General features: G+C 39.1%; 1 protein-coding gene across 15 annotated transcripts in view; it reads right to left on the reverse strand.

Moving 5' to 3' along the window:
• LOC126210558 (pharyngeal muscle protein 2-like) overlaps positions 1 to 15,956 on the reverse strand; it is a 510,724-nt gene extending 494,768 nt beyond the window's left edge. For all 15 annotated transcript variants that reach the window (XR_007540701.1, XR_007540700.1, XM_049939816.1 and 12 more), the window contains exons 1-2: positions 15,798 to 15,956; positions 9,330 to 9,368 (exon numbers count right to left, since the gene is read on the reverse strand). Coding sequence is in view for 13 of the 15 variants with exons in the window: in XM_049939816.1 (XP_049795773.1) it covers positions 9,330 to 9,368; positions 15,798 to 15,800 (42 nt within the window). In the remaining 2 variants the exon portion in view is untranslated. The remainder of the gene's footprint in view (positions 1 to 9,329; positions 9,369 to 15,797) is intronic.
• Positions 15,957 to 17,875: the final 1,919 nt, after the last annotated feature.

Here is a 17,875-nt window from a genome sequence, read left to right on the forward strand (position 1 = left end):
GTTCAAAAGCCACACTGTGCAGTGGAGTAAATTATGAGAGTCGAGCCACCATACCAGCTGGGCACCAATCATACATTCCATCACCTTGGAAACACAGCTAGTGAGAGAAATGGGACGGTAGCTGGAAGGAAGGTGTTTGTTCTTACCAGGCTTAGGTATTGGCATGACAGTGACTGGGAAACATGCCCTCTGCCCAGATGCAGTTGTACTTATGAAGCAGAGAGTGCTTGCCAGCAAGAGAAAGTTGCTGCAACATCTGAATACGAAATCATCTGATCCTGGGTCGGAGGATCAGGAGAGCATGATCTAGCCTCGTCATAGTAAAGGCAGCGTAGTAGCACTCACGATTCTGAGAACAGAATGGTGTCACCTGAGCCGCCTCCACTCATTTCCAATGGAGGAAGCCAGTGTGATAGTGGGAGGAGCTCAAAATCCCCACAACATGGGGCCCAAGGTGTTGGAAATACGAACAGGGTCCATGATAACATTGTCTGCTACTGTCAAGCTGGAAATTTGGGAATGGCTCTTGGCCCCAGAGGGCCATCGGAGTTTGGCCCACATGGCGGAAGAGGAAGTGGAACTGTTATAATAACTAGAGAATGAAATCCAGCTAGCTTTTTTGCTATCCCAAATAATGTGACGACACTGTGCACATAACTGTTTACAATGACTGCAGTTAGCTATCGTAGGATGACGGTTAAAAATGAGAAGGGCATGTCTCTGCACATGAATTGCATTGTGGCAGGCCTCAGTCAACAAAGGGACCAGAACATGGTGTGGTGAAGAGAAAGTGCAAGGAATAGAACGTTCTGCAGCGGTAAGGATAACATTCGTAAGATATTCCACCTGGTCATCACAACTGTGGAAATGTTGTATCTCTAAGATCACCAGGGAGGATTAAAGCTTCCAGTCAGCTTTAGTAAGCTGCCATTTGGGTGTGCACAAAGGTGGGGTATATGTCAGCAAATGGATAGCACACGGGAAATGGTTGCTCAGGTATGTTTCAGAGAGAACGAACAACTCGAGATGATGGGCAAGCTGGGAAGTGCAGAAGGATAGGTCCAAATGGGAATAGTTGTGAGTGGAATCTGAAAGGAACATGGGTGCTCCTGTGTTAAGGCAGAAGTTGATTGAGAAGGTCAGCCAAAGAGGATACCTCTCAGACAGGTTGTGGGAGAATCCCAAAGGGCATGGTACACAAAATCACCGAGCAGCAGAAAGGGGTGAGGTAGCTGCCCAATAAGCTGGAGGATGTTTGCCATGGTGGCATTGAATTACTGACAGATGTTAACAGTATAAAGGGAAAAGGTCAACTGCAAGGTGAACTGCAATTGCTTGAAGGCGGGTAGTCACGGAGATGGGTTGACTATGAACATCATCGAATATGAGCAGCAAGAGATGGAACGCCATCCTCGGGGGGAAAGGTCAAACCACACAGAGAAGAAATGCGAGAATGCAAAGTCGTTGTGAGGACACAATTTTGTTTCCTGAAGGCAGATCAAGCGGACACTGCAACTCTAAGAGCAGCTGTAAATCCTCTTTGCTGGATCGAAGATCGTAAACATTCCATTGGAGGGGAGTGATAATGAGGAAAAATTGAAGGAGTGTCACCTCAGCAGCTGGCGAGTGCCAGCCTTTGAAGACTCACTGCTACAGGGCACAGAAGCAGGAGGATCCCGCTACATGAGGTTTATAGAAGCGTAAGCATTCCTCTGGCTGGCTGCAGCGTCCAAGGCAGAAAAACAGTTTGTGGTGCACAATGGCGACACGGAGGTCAGTCGGACAAGGGTATCATGTGGTGACAATATCGAAGAGGATCTTCAAGTCAGTGAAGGAGAAGACCATTTGCCTTTGTTTGACTTCTTGGAGCCTTTCTGGTTGGCAGAGGAAGACTCAGATGTTGGTTGGCTGGAGGAATGCAAGAAGTCTTCACAGAAGTATTCCTTCTGTCCTTTCTGGCCTGCCAGTTGTGTAGCTGGTGACTTTGCCCCATAAGGGGAAACTTTGGTGGTGTGTTGCACAACTGGAGGAGGAGGTGGGGACACTACCATGACGCTGGCCGATTTCACAACCGCAGTGTTAAACTTGAGGTCGCATGTCTGGATGCCCATGTCGTTCATTGATCAAGATGTAGCAAAAACAGTATTATAGGTGGCAGATAATAGAACACAGGGTTTCCAACTGGCCAATAACTTGCAAGTGACCGGGTAAGGCACTTTTTCCTTCAGCCAGATCTACTGGGCAGGCCACTCATTGAGGTACACGGAACAATCGTGGGAGGAGGCAGCATTGGTCAACATTGCAGTTGATGCAGCACGGAGAATGAAGTGGACAATCACCCTCGTGAGCATCCCTACCACAGGTTACACATTTCACTGCGTGTCGATGGGATTCAATTGTGGTTGAAACGATGACATTGGTAGCAGTGCATCAGGTTTGGAATATACGGACTGACTGTGATAACTCCATAATCTGCTTTGATCTTTGACGGAAGAACCACTCAATCAAAAGTGAGAAAGAGACTGCGTTTGGACGCTACGGAGGCATCTGCTGTTTTCATCACCTGATGGACTGCAATGACACCCTGATCAGAGAGGTACATTTGGATTTCTGCACAAGTCAGACCATCGAGCAGCCTAGTGTGAATAACACCATGAGAAGAATTCAGGATAGCCATGGAGGAGCAAAGCTGCCACACAGTTGTTGTACTTGAGAAACAGAAGTAGTCTGCAAAAGCAAAGTTCCAAGGCATGAATGAGAGCAGGATTTCATACAACCAGCAATTGCATCAACACTTTTCTGAATAATAAATGGATTTACCATGAAGCAAACAGTGTGAATACCAAAACAATTAATTAGGAGTCTGAAATGCCACTATCATAAGCTCATATTAGTGTAAATGATAAAATGCACTGAGAAAAAGCAGGATTATTCTATTACACTGGTGGATGTGATCAGATGCATTACCAAAGCTTGGAGCTGGGTCACAGTCCAAACCATCAAGAACTGTTTCCACCATGTGGGAATCGCAACTGAAGGAATAAATGCCACTGAAACTGAAGACGCATTCGATGACAATGGTGATCTGCCGCTATCTGCATTGCTGCCAGAAGTCAACTGTGATATTGTCGATCAGTGTGACTATGAAATGTATTCGACAATAAATGATGACCTTGTTACAACTGAAGTGCAAACTGAAGACGAAATTGCAAATGAAGTGAAGAATCAGGGCATCAGTGACCATGAGATGAAGAAGAAGAGGAATAAGAAAGACAGTGTCTTTGCCTATTGTGAATGACAGTTTAGAAATCAATAGAATGTGTTCTATGGAGCTAGGGAAAGAAATATTGAAATTGCACATGAAATAATGAACATATAATGTAATTTAGAGAGTGTGTATTGGGCAAATAGACAGTAGAGTAAAATGACTGCTACTTCACTCCTAAGTAAAGAAGTTTGGTGAGTACTAGACAGACTGGTGTAATACTGTGTTAACATAAGGCTAAAGAGTGAATACTGTACATAAAATAAAATAAGCCTAAATGGATTTGTTATTTTCCATTAGCCACCACAATACACTGAAAATATGAATCTCAGTTACACTGATACTCATTTATAACAACATAATTTTCAAGGTCCTTTGAACATTGGTTACGGCCAAGTTCCATTGTAAGTAAATTCAGCATCACCATAACAATAAATCATCTTCATCGCTGTCAGATTATGTGGAACAGTTATAAACTGTTGTATGTTTTCATAACTACTGATTACAGTTGCCTCACTACATCAAGACATTAGTTGAAATTCTAGCCTCCCACTGGCCCCATGACATGCCATCTATTGGCTGGGCAGTGATCTCTCTCAAATCACAGCTGTTACTTCAGCAGCATCCTGAGCTTTCCACAAAGCTGCAAGGATCGAGCCTCTCTCACTAAGAAACCTGTTGTCACTAAATAGAAGAAATTTTAGTTTCATAGACAAAAACAGTTTTCTGAAAGACAACAATCTGATGCAATGACTGCCATTAGTTGGATTACTATTTTCTTTTATTTTGTATTCTCTGATACTGCACAGTTTCAGCAGTGTAGCCACTTTCAAGTGAGTGCATTATAAATCATCAAACGGACAGTTTCAGTTGCAGTCTAAAGTGTTTCCTATTATTTTTCATTCAGTTTCTTCTCATTTAATTGATGTTCATAATGATACTTCACGCAAAGACATATTCATAAAAAATTACATGATAAAATTTATTACTTCACAATGAACCAACGAACAATTTTATAATTGTACAAAATACACTGAAGCTCTAGAAGATGTAGAGATTGATAAAGTAATTTTGCTGAGAAAAATGATACAGGCCAAGTCATATGTCATTGACTTCACATCTTGTCTTTCATTTGTGAGTGTTTGTGCTGTCAGAATAAGTTAGGATCCATTGTAATTTTTTTGCCTTAATAATTACTTATTTCACCATATTTTGTCTAGTTCATTATTTAAAGAAAATAACTATGCTATCTCCTTATAATACACATAATATGGGAAAAAAAGGCATTCTGTTTGCAGAGATTGTGACTTACTTTTTGTACGGTATTAAATTTTATTTTTGACACAATCACTTTTTTATGGTACAATCATAAACATTTCGGCCTTCAATGGGCATATCTTCAGATACAATGGGCAGCATTTGATGAACAAATGTTCATCCATTGTCAACTCATGAACACTTGTTCATAAAATGCCATCTACAGCATCTGAAGATGGCCACTTAATGCCAAAACCAATTGTGATTGTATCATAAAAAAAAGTGATTGTGTCAAAGTAATACCTTACACAGAATTTGAATTGTAATTTTAATATTTTTCAGCAGTCAAACAGGAGAGGTAGGAGGCGCATTGTTCAGAAGACAACGAATGGACACAAATCGGGTTCTTTCATTTACTGCTTCCCTGTCAGAAGCTCCTGATGTATTATACAGGGTTATTCTAAATGATGGACAAATCCAAAATGAACAAGCTTTACACCAATGAAAAGAGGAAGTTCCAAAGCTTCTTTTCATAATGTTTGATATCAATTTAATAAATTTAATAATTTGTAATTAATTCATTTTTAATAATTAGAAATGTGAAAAACATTATAAAAGGTCAATGTGACCACCATCTGCTGCATGGCAAACAGCGACGCAGTAGTCAAATTCGTCTCTCAGACACAAAAGCGTATCTGCTGCTACTGAGTGCACAGCAGCAGCGATCTGGTTCCGCAGATTTTTCAGAGTGGTTGGTAGAGGCATGAAGTGGACAGCTTCCTTCACATAACCCCATAAGAAATAGTTGCAGGGTATGAGATCAAGAGATCTCGGTGGCCAGAAGTGCAGAGCCAGGTCCTCAAGTCCCTGCAACCGATCCAGCACTGAGGAAGGGAATCATTCAAAAAGCCTCCTACGTCACAGTGCCAAAGAGGCGGAGCTCCATCCTATTGGAAAATAGGTATCTTCCATAACTTGAGGGAACAGCTATTGTTCCAATATGTCCGGGTAGTGATTCCATTTACAGTTTTGTCACAAAGAAAAATGGTCCATATACCTCTGAACGGGATACGGCACAGAACACATTAACCTTCAGTGAGCCTCTTTCATGTTGCAACGGTGAATGTGGATTTTCTAAACCCTATATGCAAACACTGTGGAATGTCACTTCATCGATGAAAGTTACAAACTGTAGGAATGCGTCATCCTCCATCTTTGTTAGCACATTACAGCAAAATACAAGACGCTTCTCTTTGTAATTGCGGTTGAGAGCCTGCACAAGTTGTAATCGGTAAGGCTTGTACAGCAAATGTTTCAGAACTTTCCATTCAGTTGGCTCTATTGGCAGACTTACTGGGACGGTGTACAAAACTTTCTTGAATCTGACCGTCACCAGCCTCTGACACTCGCTGTCGGCCTGTGCTTTTTCCTTTGCACACACTTCCAGCCTGTTTAAATTGCTTAAACCAACAGCTAATGCTTTTGCGACTTGGTGACTGAATACCAAATCTGGTACGAAATGCCCACTGCACTGCAATTCGCGACTCACTTTTCACGAACTCAAGGACGCAGAAAACCTTGTGCTCCACAGCTGCCATCTCATTCACAACTGACAGTGAAACGGAATGACGGCTTTATTGTCGCACAAACTCTACCAGTCACTTCTGAAACCATCACTGCCCGCCCGCCGCTGCCCGTCAAAAACTTTGAAACTTCCTCTTTTGTTTGGTATAAAGCTAAATTCATTTTGGATTTGTACTTCAATACAAACAAATGTTTGAAAATGGGTCCATCATTTAGAATAATCTGTACTTTATCTTATCATTTCCCTTGTTATAGAGGACAGTTTACCATGAGCATTGAATGGGTTTGATCAGTCTCCACCTACAAAAAATGGCACATGGCAGCCTACTCTAGGGACTGATGCAATCCCTATTTTGAGAGCAATGGTATGACAATGGACCCATGAAGGTTAATATATACATCAGTGTAATAGAAATTCCTGTGAATAGCACCATCATTAATGTGGGTTCCTTTAAAGTCATAACAGTTTATTTATTTGAGAAACTTTTGGTAGGAAAACTCACACTCTTGAATTTGAAGTTAGTTTGTTAGACTCTCCCTGTTGATCACTAGGCACACTGAAACAAATAGGACTTCAGGGCAGACAACAGTTTAGTAGCACTTTTTTTATGAGACATGAGAAAGAATTTCTGTTATAGGTGCTCTTCCTTAGTTGGTATGCAGCTCCAGATTGTCTACTAGAGTTGCTAATGCTATTTTTTTTATTGTGTTTCAGCTATTCTTCCAGATGTTTACACCTGTCAGTTTTCTTCATTTCTCCCTGATCTAGGTGCAATATGCAAGGAGAATCATTGATGTTCCTGATATAATGTGAGTTTTAGAGTGATACAATTAGCCCTTTGCTGCTTGTTGTCTGAGAACATTGAGCCTAACCACTTAAGTGTAGTACTGAACAATGGAAAGTCCAGGATGGAAGAAAAACAGTATGGAAAGGATAAATTGCTATGAAACACCTACCCTACATGATTAGTAGCAAATTGTCCTTCCCATATTGTAAACATTAATATGGAACTAGAGAAACCTGGTATATGTTGTCCTACCTGTGTATACTTATTTACCCTGTTTATATATATAAAAAAAAGGATGATCTTTAGGTGATCTAGATTCTATAATTTATTGTAGAAAAATGCGGAAAACTGAAAGATAGCTCACACTAATGAGATTCTATTATTGTTATTGGTATAAACTGATGATGAATTATATACTTTTTTATTAATAAATCATGTAAATGAACAGTGTATGACTATTCCTTTTGGTATATAACTGAACCAAGTTAAAATAATTTAAAGTAATGCTAACATTTATTGTAACTTGAGTTGACAAACAATATTTTTGGTTTTCTGACTTTGGCATAGATGCACAGAGTTTTTTGGGGTTCCTACACCGGAATGAGCAACAAACTGTGGCTCCTCTTCAAGAAGCTAATAGTGTATCATCTATAACTACCAGTAGTATGCAATATTGGTCAGTAGATATCACATCACACAATGATACAAACAACCTGTGGAAGAGAGGGTGGTTAGATTAGAGGGTAAGATGGGGAAATTTGATAGTCAAAAATATGTTAAACTGAAATCTCAGAGTTGGATACGTAGGTGGATAATGAGCTGCAACCAGAATTACAGCATGCAATAAAGTCCAGCACGAACATGTTAGTGAGGGGTGGTAATGCGTGTTCATACAATTGGGTGCATAAAAACTGCATACGAAGATGCACATGAACAATAAGAGAGATGAAAAACAGATAAAGAACACAATACAGCAACAAAAGACAGATGATACAAGATAGCAACACAAAACAGAGCCATGTGGCAACATAAATATAATAATTGAATGTCCTTGGTGGAGTATAAATTGTGGAAAGATTAAAGGCAACCATTCATAGCATTGCTGTGGTATTTAATGCTTGAAGACTGGAAACTCTGCTAAACTTTCAGACGCATTCTCATTCAGAAATAGCTAGTACAGCACACACACACACTGCAGAACCATTACAATGTAGTTGGCAGTGGCAAATTAGTTGTGCAAGGTTTGGCACATGGGCATGGGCATGTGCACCTGCACATAAACTAATGTAGATGGATTTTGCATAATTATCAATGAGAGTAAATTTGCTGTTAGTAAACTTTACAGAAGGATCTGCTTCCACCTATTTTGCACAACTCTACTTGTGTCGCATCTTCAAATATTCTCCTTTATGGGATTTACCGAACATGATGTGGGGATTAAATTAATGAAATTAACTAAACTGAGTCATTGCTACTTCTATACCTTCCAGAATGAGATTTCCACTCTGCAGCGGAGTGTGCGCTGATATGAAACTTCCTGGCAGATTAAAACTGTGTGCCGGTCCGAGACTCGAACTCGGGACCTTTGCCTTTCGCGGGCAAGCGCTCTACCAACTGAGCTACCCAAGCATGACTCACGCCCCATCCTCACAACTTTACTTCTGCCAGTACCTCGTCTCCAACCTTCCAAACTTTACAGATGCCCGCGAAAGGCAAAGGTCCCGAGTTCGAGTCTCGGACCGGCACACAGTTTTTATCTGCCAGGAAGTTTCATATCAGCACACACTCCGCTGCAGAGTGGAAATCTCATTCTGGAAACATCCCCCAGGCTGTGGCTAAGCCATGTCTCCGCAATATCCTTTCTTTCAGGAGTGCTAGTTCTGCAAGGTTCGCAGGGGAGCTTCTGTAAAGTTTGGAAGGTAGGAGACGAGGTACTGGCAGAAGTAAAGTTGTGAGGACGGGGCGTGAGTCGTGCTTGGGTAGCTCAGTTGGTAGAGCGCTTGCCCGCGAAAGGCAAAGGTCCCGAGTTCGAGTCTCGGACCGGCACACAGTTTTAATCTGCCAGGAAGTTTCTATACCTTGCTTAGCCTCATATCAACCAACAAACTTGCCTCAATGAACCACATGTAAGTAGCGTCTCTGTGTAGGCATACTTCAGTAACCAATATTACTAGCACATTCTTCCCGTAAGTAAAAGGGCAACTAATGACTAGCCTGACATTCTTGTGTGGCTGTTGCATGCAAATAAAGCGCCCCATAACTTATAAATCCTCTTATTTTCATTGTGACAGATCAGTTTCGCATATAGATACTAGCTTCTATTAAAATGCAATTTTTCTTAAATTCTTATGATTGTGGGAAAAATAAATAAATAACTAACTAAATAATTATTTCAATTGAAAGCTACAAAGAGTATTTGCATTAATATTACTTACTGGTTCTTCTTTGATCTCTATGTCCTCTCCCGCAAATTCCTGTAAGACGAGAATAAGAGAGAAATATTAGCAAAAACAGAGCAAATACCTTCATTCATTTACACATCACATTCTGCAAATCTTGTCACAAAGGAGAGCCTTATTGGATGTGAACTGAGTCTAGTTAAGCATTAAAAAGCAGAAGCAACCACTGCTATCTGCTTCCGTAAGTATAACAATTGTTTTTGGATGGGATCCCACTTGAGCAAAACACAACTTTTTTCCTTCTTCTATTATCCAGACATGTTTCACTGAAGTCTCAGCAATGTAATTTGGCTTTCTTTCTCTTTCTTGTTACCAAGTGCTACAGTTTTTCTGGGTTTTTATGTTTTGCTTCACACTTGTTTTTCTTTCACAGTTTGTGATTTTTTCTGGATTCATCATCATCTTCACTGTAAAAAACTGCATTATTTACACTTTAGATGTTACTGTTTACAAACTAAGAAAACAAGATAGCAGACAGCTGAACTGTTTAACTGTCAACCATCTTATTTTCATAGTTTGTAAACAGTAACAGTGAAAGTTTAAATAACACAGTTTTTCACAATAAGGAAACCAGAAAAAAAAAAAAAAAATATCACGAACTGTGAAAGGAAAACAACTGTAGTGCAAAACATATAAACCCATTAAAAACCACAGCACATAGTACAAAGAAAAATAAATAAAAGCCCACTGATGTCTCAAACTTAAGGGAAAGGTGTCTGGGCAATAGAAGAACTGAAAAAATGTTGCGTTTTGTTCAAGGCGAACCCCAACCAAAAACAAATTTATCTGTAAGCAAATGTGGATACAAGAACTTCAACATCGAGATGATTATACTGACAAGTTATGACTAGTGCTAATAAACTCAAACTGGTAATTATGGAAATAACTTTTAGACTGCTCAACCTACGTACATTAGGAGAAAATACAGCTCCGTTGGAAAACGCAATAGCTCCTTCCCTTACACTACGCCCTTCAATTTTTACATAATGCACTGAACAAAGCACTTACTTCACACAGACATGTATCAGCTACCTATACTGACATACTACAAAATTTAGAGTTTTATGGAATATCCGAGTGTCAAAACACTGTGATAAACTGTAGAATGTGATGTATTTTCATACAAGAATGTTTGAACTATAGTTGCTCCTTTTGAATCTTTGATTGGATAGGCATCATGCCAACAAAAGAAAGTCAATCACTGCCAGGCGGTAATGGTATCCTTTTTTTGGTCATAAAGATCCAATGGACATACCCAAATTTTTGAGTCTGTGAGGTGAAAGTAATAAGCAGAGCTGTAATGTGAGAGGTTATTTCATTGTTATTGCAAGAATTGCACTGGTGAACAAATGCTTTGCAATCATATCTCCACTTCTTTGTCATCCTCCTGAGTGAAAACAAGCTTTATAAAGTCAAGCACCTTCCTAAAGGCTTTAATGTGAGACATCATTTGCTGGTCCATTCTATTCATCAACAACCTGTTGAATATTTGAACTGTGCACTGAAGTCCAAATGGCACAAATGATGTGGTGATGCCTTATCTGGTTTCTGACAAAGTGAACAAGAGTTGTGTATGGTCCACGATAAAGATGGAACTGTCTAGCTTCAAGCACGTATCTAAACTTTTTGTGAGTCCCATAGGTTTTGCAGAAGTTGCAAACCAATTTGCTTGCAATGATGTTAATGTTCTACTGAAAAAAGTCAGAGATTACCAATCATGTCATATTTCTGTAATACAGCATTAGTGACAGTTGATTATGTGACTAATTTAACAGTGAGAGATGTTTCTGGAATGGGTAAGCTAATAATCCAGCCTCAGTAATACCAGTTTTTACTGTAGTTATGGACACTTTTCTTTTCAATTCAATGCAGCATGTCTCATGGTTTTGACAAACCTTTTCTAAATTCATAGAACGGTGCTACCAACAGTGTATGATCACAAACAAACCATAGATAAAAATTTGTCAAGGACCAGAAACAGTGTAATTTACATACTGTTGTAGACTGTGTAAATTTCTCACTTGACGTTTGCCCACTTCAAGCATAATGACACTAATACTATTTAAAACTTTCGAACTTTTAATGATGTTGAATATCACAAAGAAGAACCCACATAAGCTGGAGTTGTCTTTTAATTTGTAATGGTTATCAATACATACTGATACTTGTATCCATATTAAAACTGAAAGGAAGCTCATGGCACATGCATTTAATGCACACAAATGTTGTTACAACCATGTTAAATGTTGGATGAAATCAATAAATATTATTTACATTCCTCTCTTCCATATCATGATACTCCATGTCAGGCAGCATTAACTTTCTGATAAGGAAGCTGAACAGATGAGGACTGGGGTGTCATGGTACAGGTCAACCTCAGGAAATTGAGATCCAGCAGTCATGGCGAAGGCGACCTGCAGAACCAACAATATCTGCCAGTCTGCAGGAACCTACCACGAACGTTTACTACCAGTGATCTTCCTGCAGATAATGAACAACAGTCAAAACTGCTGAATACTAGGCTCTCCACAGAGTATGAAGAGAATCAACTGGCTGTTTATTTTTCTTTGTCTTCCTGTCTGTAGTTTGTAAATTCATGTTGTACACATAATTTTTTTTTATTACTTTCTATTTTTACTTTATTGAGGTGTGTCTGATACAAATGCTTTGTATGTAATTAATCTCTGTCTTTTATTAGTGTTCTACCAATATCATAATAATTTCATATCCTGGACATGTAAAATAAATAAATTAAAGAAACTTCATATTATGAGGTTACATTCTATCATGTAACTGGGCAAGCGAGACAGTTCATCCCTGCATGTGCATGAAAGAGAGAGAGTGACAAGACGGAGCTAGGAAAGAAGCAAGGAATAGGGAGTAAGTGAAAAAAAAATGAAAAATAGATCTAAAATAGAAGTATATCATTCCCTGTTGCGTTGGGGAGTGTGAAAAAGTATATAAAGCAAGGATGTTGAGACAACAAACAATTTGGAATGAAACAAGGAATTTAAAAGAAAACTATTTCTTTGGTTTTAGGAATAATGATTGAAAAAAGGTGTGTGTGTGTGTCAGAGAGAGAGAGAGAGAGAGAGAGAGAGAGAGAGAGAGAGAGAGAGGGAGAGAGAGAGAATGATTTCATACATGTATGAGTTACTGTACGGAAAAATATAACATCGGCGTAAGACACCAGTAGCAATAGAAATCTATGAGAGAAAAATAAACAAATTCTACTATAGTGGTATTGAAACTGCCGGTTTTGTGGTTGCTGGGCTGACTGGTGAATCCTGGCTGGTGACATTTAATGCCTAGGTTGGAGATAACTCATGGAGTGAGAAGCTTAACTGTGTAGTATTTTGTGGTGTGGATGGTTAGAGGGTCACAAATTAAACTCAGCACTGGAATCTCTGGAGCAATTTCAACCAGTATTTATACATACATGAATTACTACCTGGGTAAAAAACATCTGTGAGGATAAGAATCTCCAAAGGGCGACAATGGCAATTTCAATAAAATTTTGTTGTAGCAATAAGGAATTCCTAGCCCTCTCCCTTCCCTACCCCCTAAGTGGAAGTACAGGAGTTAATTTAGAGGTGGAACGGCTGCTTGGATCAGATATGGGGTCTCATATCAGTGTGGTTCCAGTTGACTCTACTAGCAGGTGGGACTATACTACGCATGGCCTTCACCTCAACATGAAAGGGAAGGGAAAACTGTCTGGGCTACTAGCAAATAACTTAAGGGGGGGGGGGGGGGGACTGTCAAAACTGGTGAAGTACCAGTGGTTGCAAGTGACAGATCAGCAGTTTTTTTTAGGGTAGGGAGGGCAGAAACAAAAGATGTTCAGAGAGAGGTGGAAAATGACATTCTCATTGATAAAACAGGTAGCCAGAAAGCAAATTTTACTGTACACAATTCATGCAGACAGACTCTGATTGAAACTAGAGATAGGTACTCAAAACTTGGCAGGAGTTATCGTTATTGCATCAGAATATCTGAGGGCTAAGGGGTAAGCTTAATGAGTTGCTTATTTGTTTTGAAGCGTTAGAGTTGAGCAAACCAGTTGATATAATCTGCCTCTCTGAACATCATGTGACCACTGGTATTGATATGTTAAATGTTACAGGATCCACATTAGCTTCTTACATCTGTAGAGAAAATGTGGAGAAAGGTGGTGGTGGTGGTGGTAGTTAGTGTTTAACGTCCTGTCGACAACGAGGTCATTAGAGATGGAGCGCAAGCTCGGGTTAGGGAAGGATTGGGAAGGAAATCGGCCGTACCCTTTCAAAGGAACCATCCCGGCATTTGCCTGGAACGATTTAGGGAAATCACGGAAAACCTAAATCAGGATGGCCAGAGACGGGATTGAACCGTCGTCCTCCCGAATGCGAGTCCAGTGTGCTAACCACTGCGCCACCTCGCTCGGTGTGGAGAAAGGAGGAGTTGCCACATTTGTCAGAAACTGTTATGATTTCAAGAATACTGATATTAATAAATTTTGCTTGGAGCAACACTTAGAAACTTGTGCAGCAGAAGTAGTATTTCATAAGAAGTCCTTTGTAATAGCAGGTATGCACAGATCACCTTCAGGAAATTTTAACCTCTTCACAAAAAATCCAGAAACTCGCTGTACCATCTTATGGTATACAACAAGGAAATGGTGGTTGCTAGTGATTTTAAGGTAGATTTATTGAAAAGCTCTGTCAGTGAACAATTATTGCAGTCAGTAACACTATCATTCAATTTAGTTCCTACTGAGAACTTTGCTACTAGGATTTGTAAATGCTCTGAGACTATATACGATATAGTATCACAAAACCATAGTAAATGGGCTATCTGATCATGACATGCAGCATCTTGTGTTAAATGTTGAAACTTGCCAGGATAAAAAAAGTCTATTAAATCTGAGTACAGGAGGGTAATAAATAAGTCAAAAATTGAGAAATTCAGGAAATTACTCAAAGACATGAACTGGATAGATGTTTACAATACTTCTGACTCAAATGGAAAATACAAAACATTCTTTAATAAAGTTACCTCCACTTTTGAAACTTTTATTCCCCTAAAGGTAACTCAAATCACACAGAAGTAAAAAAATAAACCAAAGATTACACAAGGAATAAAGATATCATGTGGGACAAAAAGGAAACTATATCTACTATTTAGGAACAGATCAGATGTTAGAACTGTAATGCATTACAAAGAATACAGCAAAATATTGAAGCAAGTAATCCAGAAATTGAAGCAGCTCTCTCTCTCTCTCTTTTTGCGCCACCATAGCCAACTTTATACAAAGAATTTTTCCAGTTTCCTGTCAGCCCAGTACTTATTTCATTCTCTTTGATCTCATCCTTTTCTCTTCATCGGAAATCACCCTTCCTATTGTCTGTCTGGTTTGTTTGTCTGTGAGAGCTTTATTATCAAAAAAAGATAATTACTTCAGGTGACAAAATAAAAACTGTATGGGATATAGTGAAGACAGAGACAGGTGAGGCCAAAAAGGAAGAGGAACAATAGCTCTAAAAATAAATGAAACTTCGATAAGTGAATGTAGTGTTGCAAACCTCTTAAACACGTACTTCATTTCTGTTACTGACAGCTTGGGGTTATCAGGGTCGGTGAACAGTGCAATGGAGTATCTCAAACCAGTCTTTAAAAATAACTTCAGTAAAATGGAAATGACACTCATGTTTCCCAAAGAAGTAGTTTATCATAATATCATTAAAATTGAAGTATTCTAGTGGGTATGATAACATATCAACGAAGTTAATCAAAGAGTGCTCATGCGAGTTGAGTTCTACCTTAGGTTACTTGTGTAATCAATCTCTTTATCGGTGGAACATTTCCAGACTGGCTAAAATATGCTGAAGGTAATCCTCTTTACAAGAAGGGGGATAAAGAGATACCATCAGACTATCAACTTATTTCACTTTTGCCAGCTTTCTCAAAGATATTTGATAAGGTCATGTTCAAGCATCTCCTTAGGCATCTGGCTACAAGTAAAATATTGCGCAAGTCACAGTTTGGATTTCTCAAGGGTTCTGATATGGAGAAAGCTATTTACACTTACAGTGATAATGTACTTAATTCATTAGATAATAAATTAGAGGCTACTGTCATTTTCTGTGACATGTCAAAAGTTTTTGACTGTGTGAAACACAGCATTCTCTTAAGTAAATTAGAATATTATGAAACTTTGTGGCACATTAAAACTGTGTGCCGATCCGAGACTCGAACTCGGGACCTTTACATTAATGCATCCCTAGTTATATATAAATTACTCCAACAGACCTTTAAAGTTCTGACTACTGATGTTATTCTTAGGCATGAAAGAGGACCGGGAGGGGCTCTTACGAGATTTGTATGCCTGACACTGCCATCGTGACGAAATATGTAACAACGAAGAATACTGCACACAACTCATTCAACAGTTAATATACTCACCATATCCGGCGCGAATTGTTTTGAAACACAAGTCAGGAGCACTCATTCAAAAATTCCAATCGTAATATCAACTTTCCCTAACCTCTGCAACATCTTTAGCAACTGCTGCTATAATTTACTTTCATCACGTGTACTGTATTTAAATTTGTTTACTTTTCACCAAACCATGCGATGGGCATGTCAACCGGCTACTGTCACTTGTCAGTCTGTCAGTGAAAACAATGTAGCCAACACAGAACCACAATTTCCCCCTATATAGCATTTGAACCCACCGCCCTAAATCGGGCAAATATTCTCTCGTTTTTCAAACTAAATGGCTATATACTTAATTTTCTGTTTTTTGGGGGGGAGGGGGGGGGGAGATTAGAGGGTTCCGAACCATCTAAATAACTCGTAACACTTTAGACAGCGCTATTGTGAATTGCAATTCTTTCATAAAATACCACGATACACAGTGATCAAATCATTACAAAAAACTTTTAGTAGCATGAAGTTTCGCACGTAATTTTACAGCGTTCATAAGCTTCTTCCACCTTGTTTCTGTTTCTTTTGAGAGAAACTATACACAGAATAACAAAGATTCTACACCAAGCTAAATTTTCCGCGGGAAGTATGGAATTTAGCGCATTTGAGTAGGACATAACGCTCGCTCCGACGAGACGGAATAACGCCTGTGATAACATCCAAGGTGTGTTAGACATATGTGCAAATTCTAAGTAAATGGCACTGTCTCTAAAGTATCACTACGAAAGCGCCACATTTTTTTAACGATAAGAAATTGCAAAAGGAATAACACACGCCATATAAGAGCGCGAACATATTGGAGCGGCAAGAAACAATGTGACGCCAACGACATCAATAACGCGTAAATTTCTGCAAAGAACTACACGAGAATTTTGTGGTTGCATCCTTTGTGAGGGATCAGAGGTGTTTAGAGTTTCGTTTGTCACTATTCCAAGAGTAGGCACCAAATTCTGATCTTGCGTTATTACTGATACAACAACGATTTTAATAATATTTTAAACTTCTTACAAAGCATTTTATTTGTACGTAGTTCACAAACGAAGTTGGTAGCCTCTAGAAGTCTCCAACGTCTTCCAGAAATTCTACTTCTTCGTTGCTTAACTCTTCTTGTATGTGATCGTAAATGGGTATGTTGAACTTCTTCAGTGTTTTGAAGGGTGATTCAAAACGAGCACAGCATATGTTTTCCTTTTTTAAGTACTGTAGTATCTCGTGATTAGCAAAACATTTACTAATTCCATAGAGAGCCTATTCCTGAGTTTACTTTTTATGTAAGAAAAAACTGAAGATACACGTACAGCTGTAGCATATGATACGGGCTATGTCAGTGACCTACTTATAGAACCACTGTCCAGAAACTACTGCGTCTGAAACGTTTTTCAACTGATTGTTTGGCAGGGCGTTCCGTTCTCAGATGATGTCATATATTTTACCAGCTACTTTTGTACTTCTAAAGCTGGAGACAAGTTGAAGAATAGCCGGTCTCTGCTAAGTCGTTTTTAAAATCCCCTACAATATTTTAGTAGAAACTCATAGCTTCTCTCATACACATCGGTACCTGTGCCATAGATAGAAATTCATAACACAAGTCCAAGGCTGAAGCATGAATTAGGTGATTTTCAAAATTAAAATTTGCGAGTTCGTCATCCTTAAGTTTTTCTAACAGAGTAGGAACAACAGTCTTTCTGAATGGAGATCTGAAGAACAAAAAGATCTCTTTCAAGAGTTTCTCAATCTCGTAATCTCACTCTTAACTAGCAAATTAATTCTGCATATTAATTGCTGAACAATTCATTATCTTGTAATGTCGTTCAGCCATGTAGCATTTATTGTCGCTTTTAGTGAGAGAAAGCAACAACTTCAATTCGTCCCTTTGCTTTAAAATTATATAAGCAGAACAATTCCTACCAAGCCAACGTGTATTTCAATTTTTTAGGATTGTAATTATCAGTCATAATTTTACGTAACTGTTAGTATTGGTTCAGTCCCTTAGGACTGTGAGAAAGCCAATTATGAGTTTTCTAGTAAAGAATTCCACTTGGCGTGGGAACACT

Source organism: Schistocerca nitens, chromosome 10 (genome assembly GCF_023898315.1).
Source record: "Schistocerca nitens isolate TAMUIC-IGC-003100 chromosome 10, iqSchNite1.1, whole genome shotgun sequence".
In the NCBI taxonomy this organism is placed as follows: Eukaryota; Metazoa; Arthropoda; class Insecta; order Orthoptera; family Acrididae; genus Schistocerca; species Schistocerca nitens.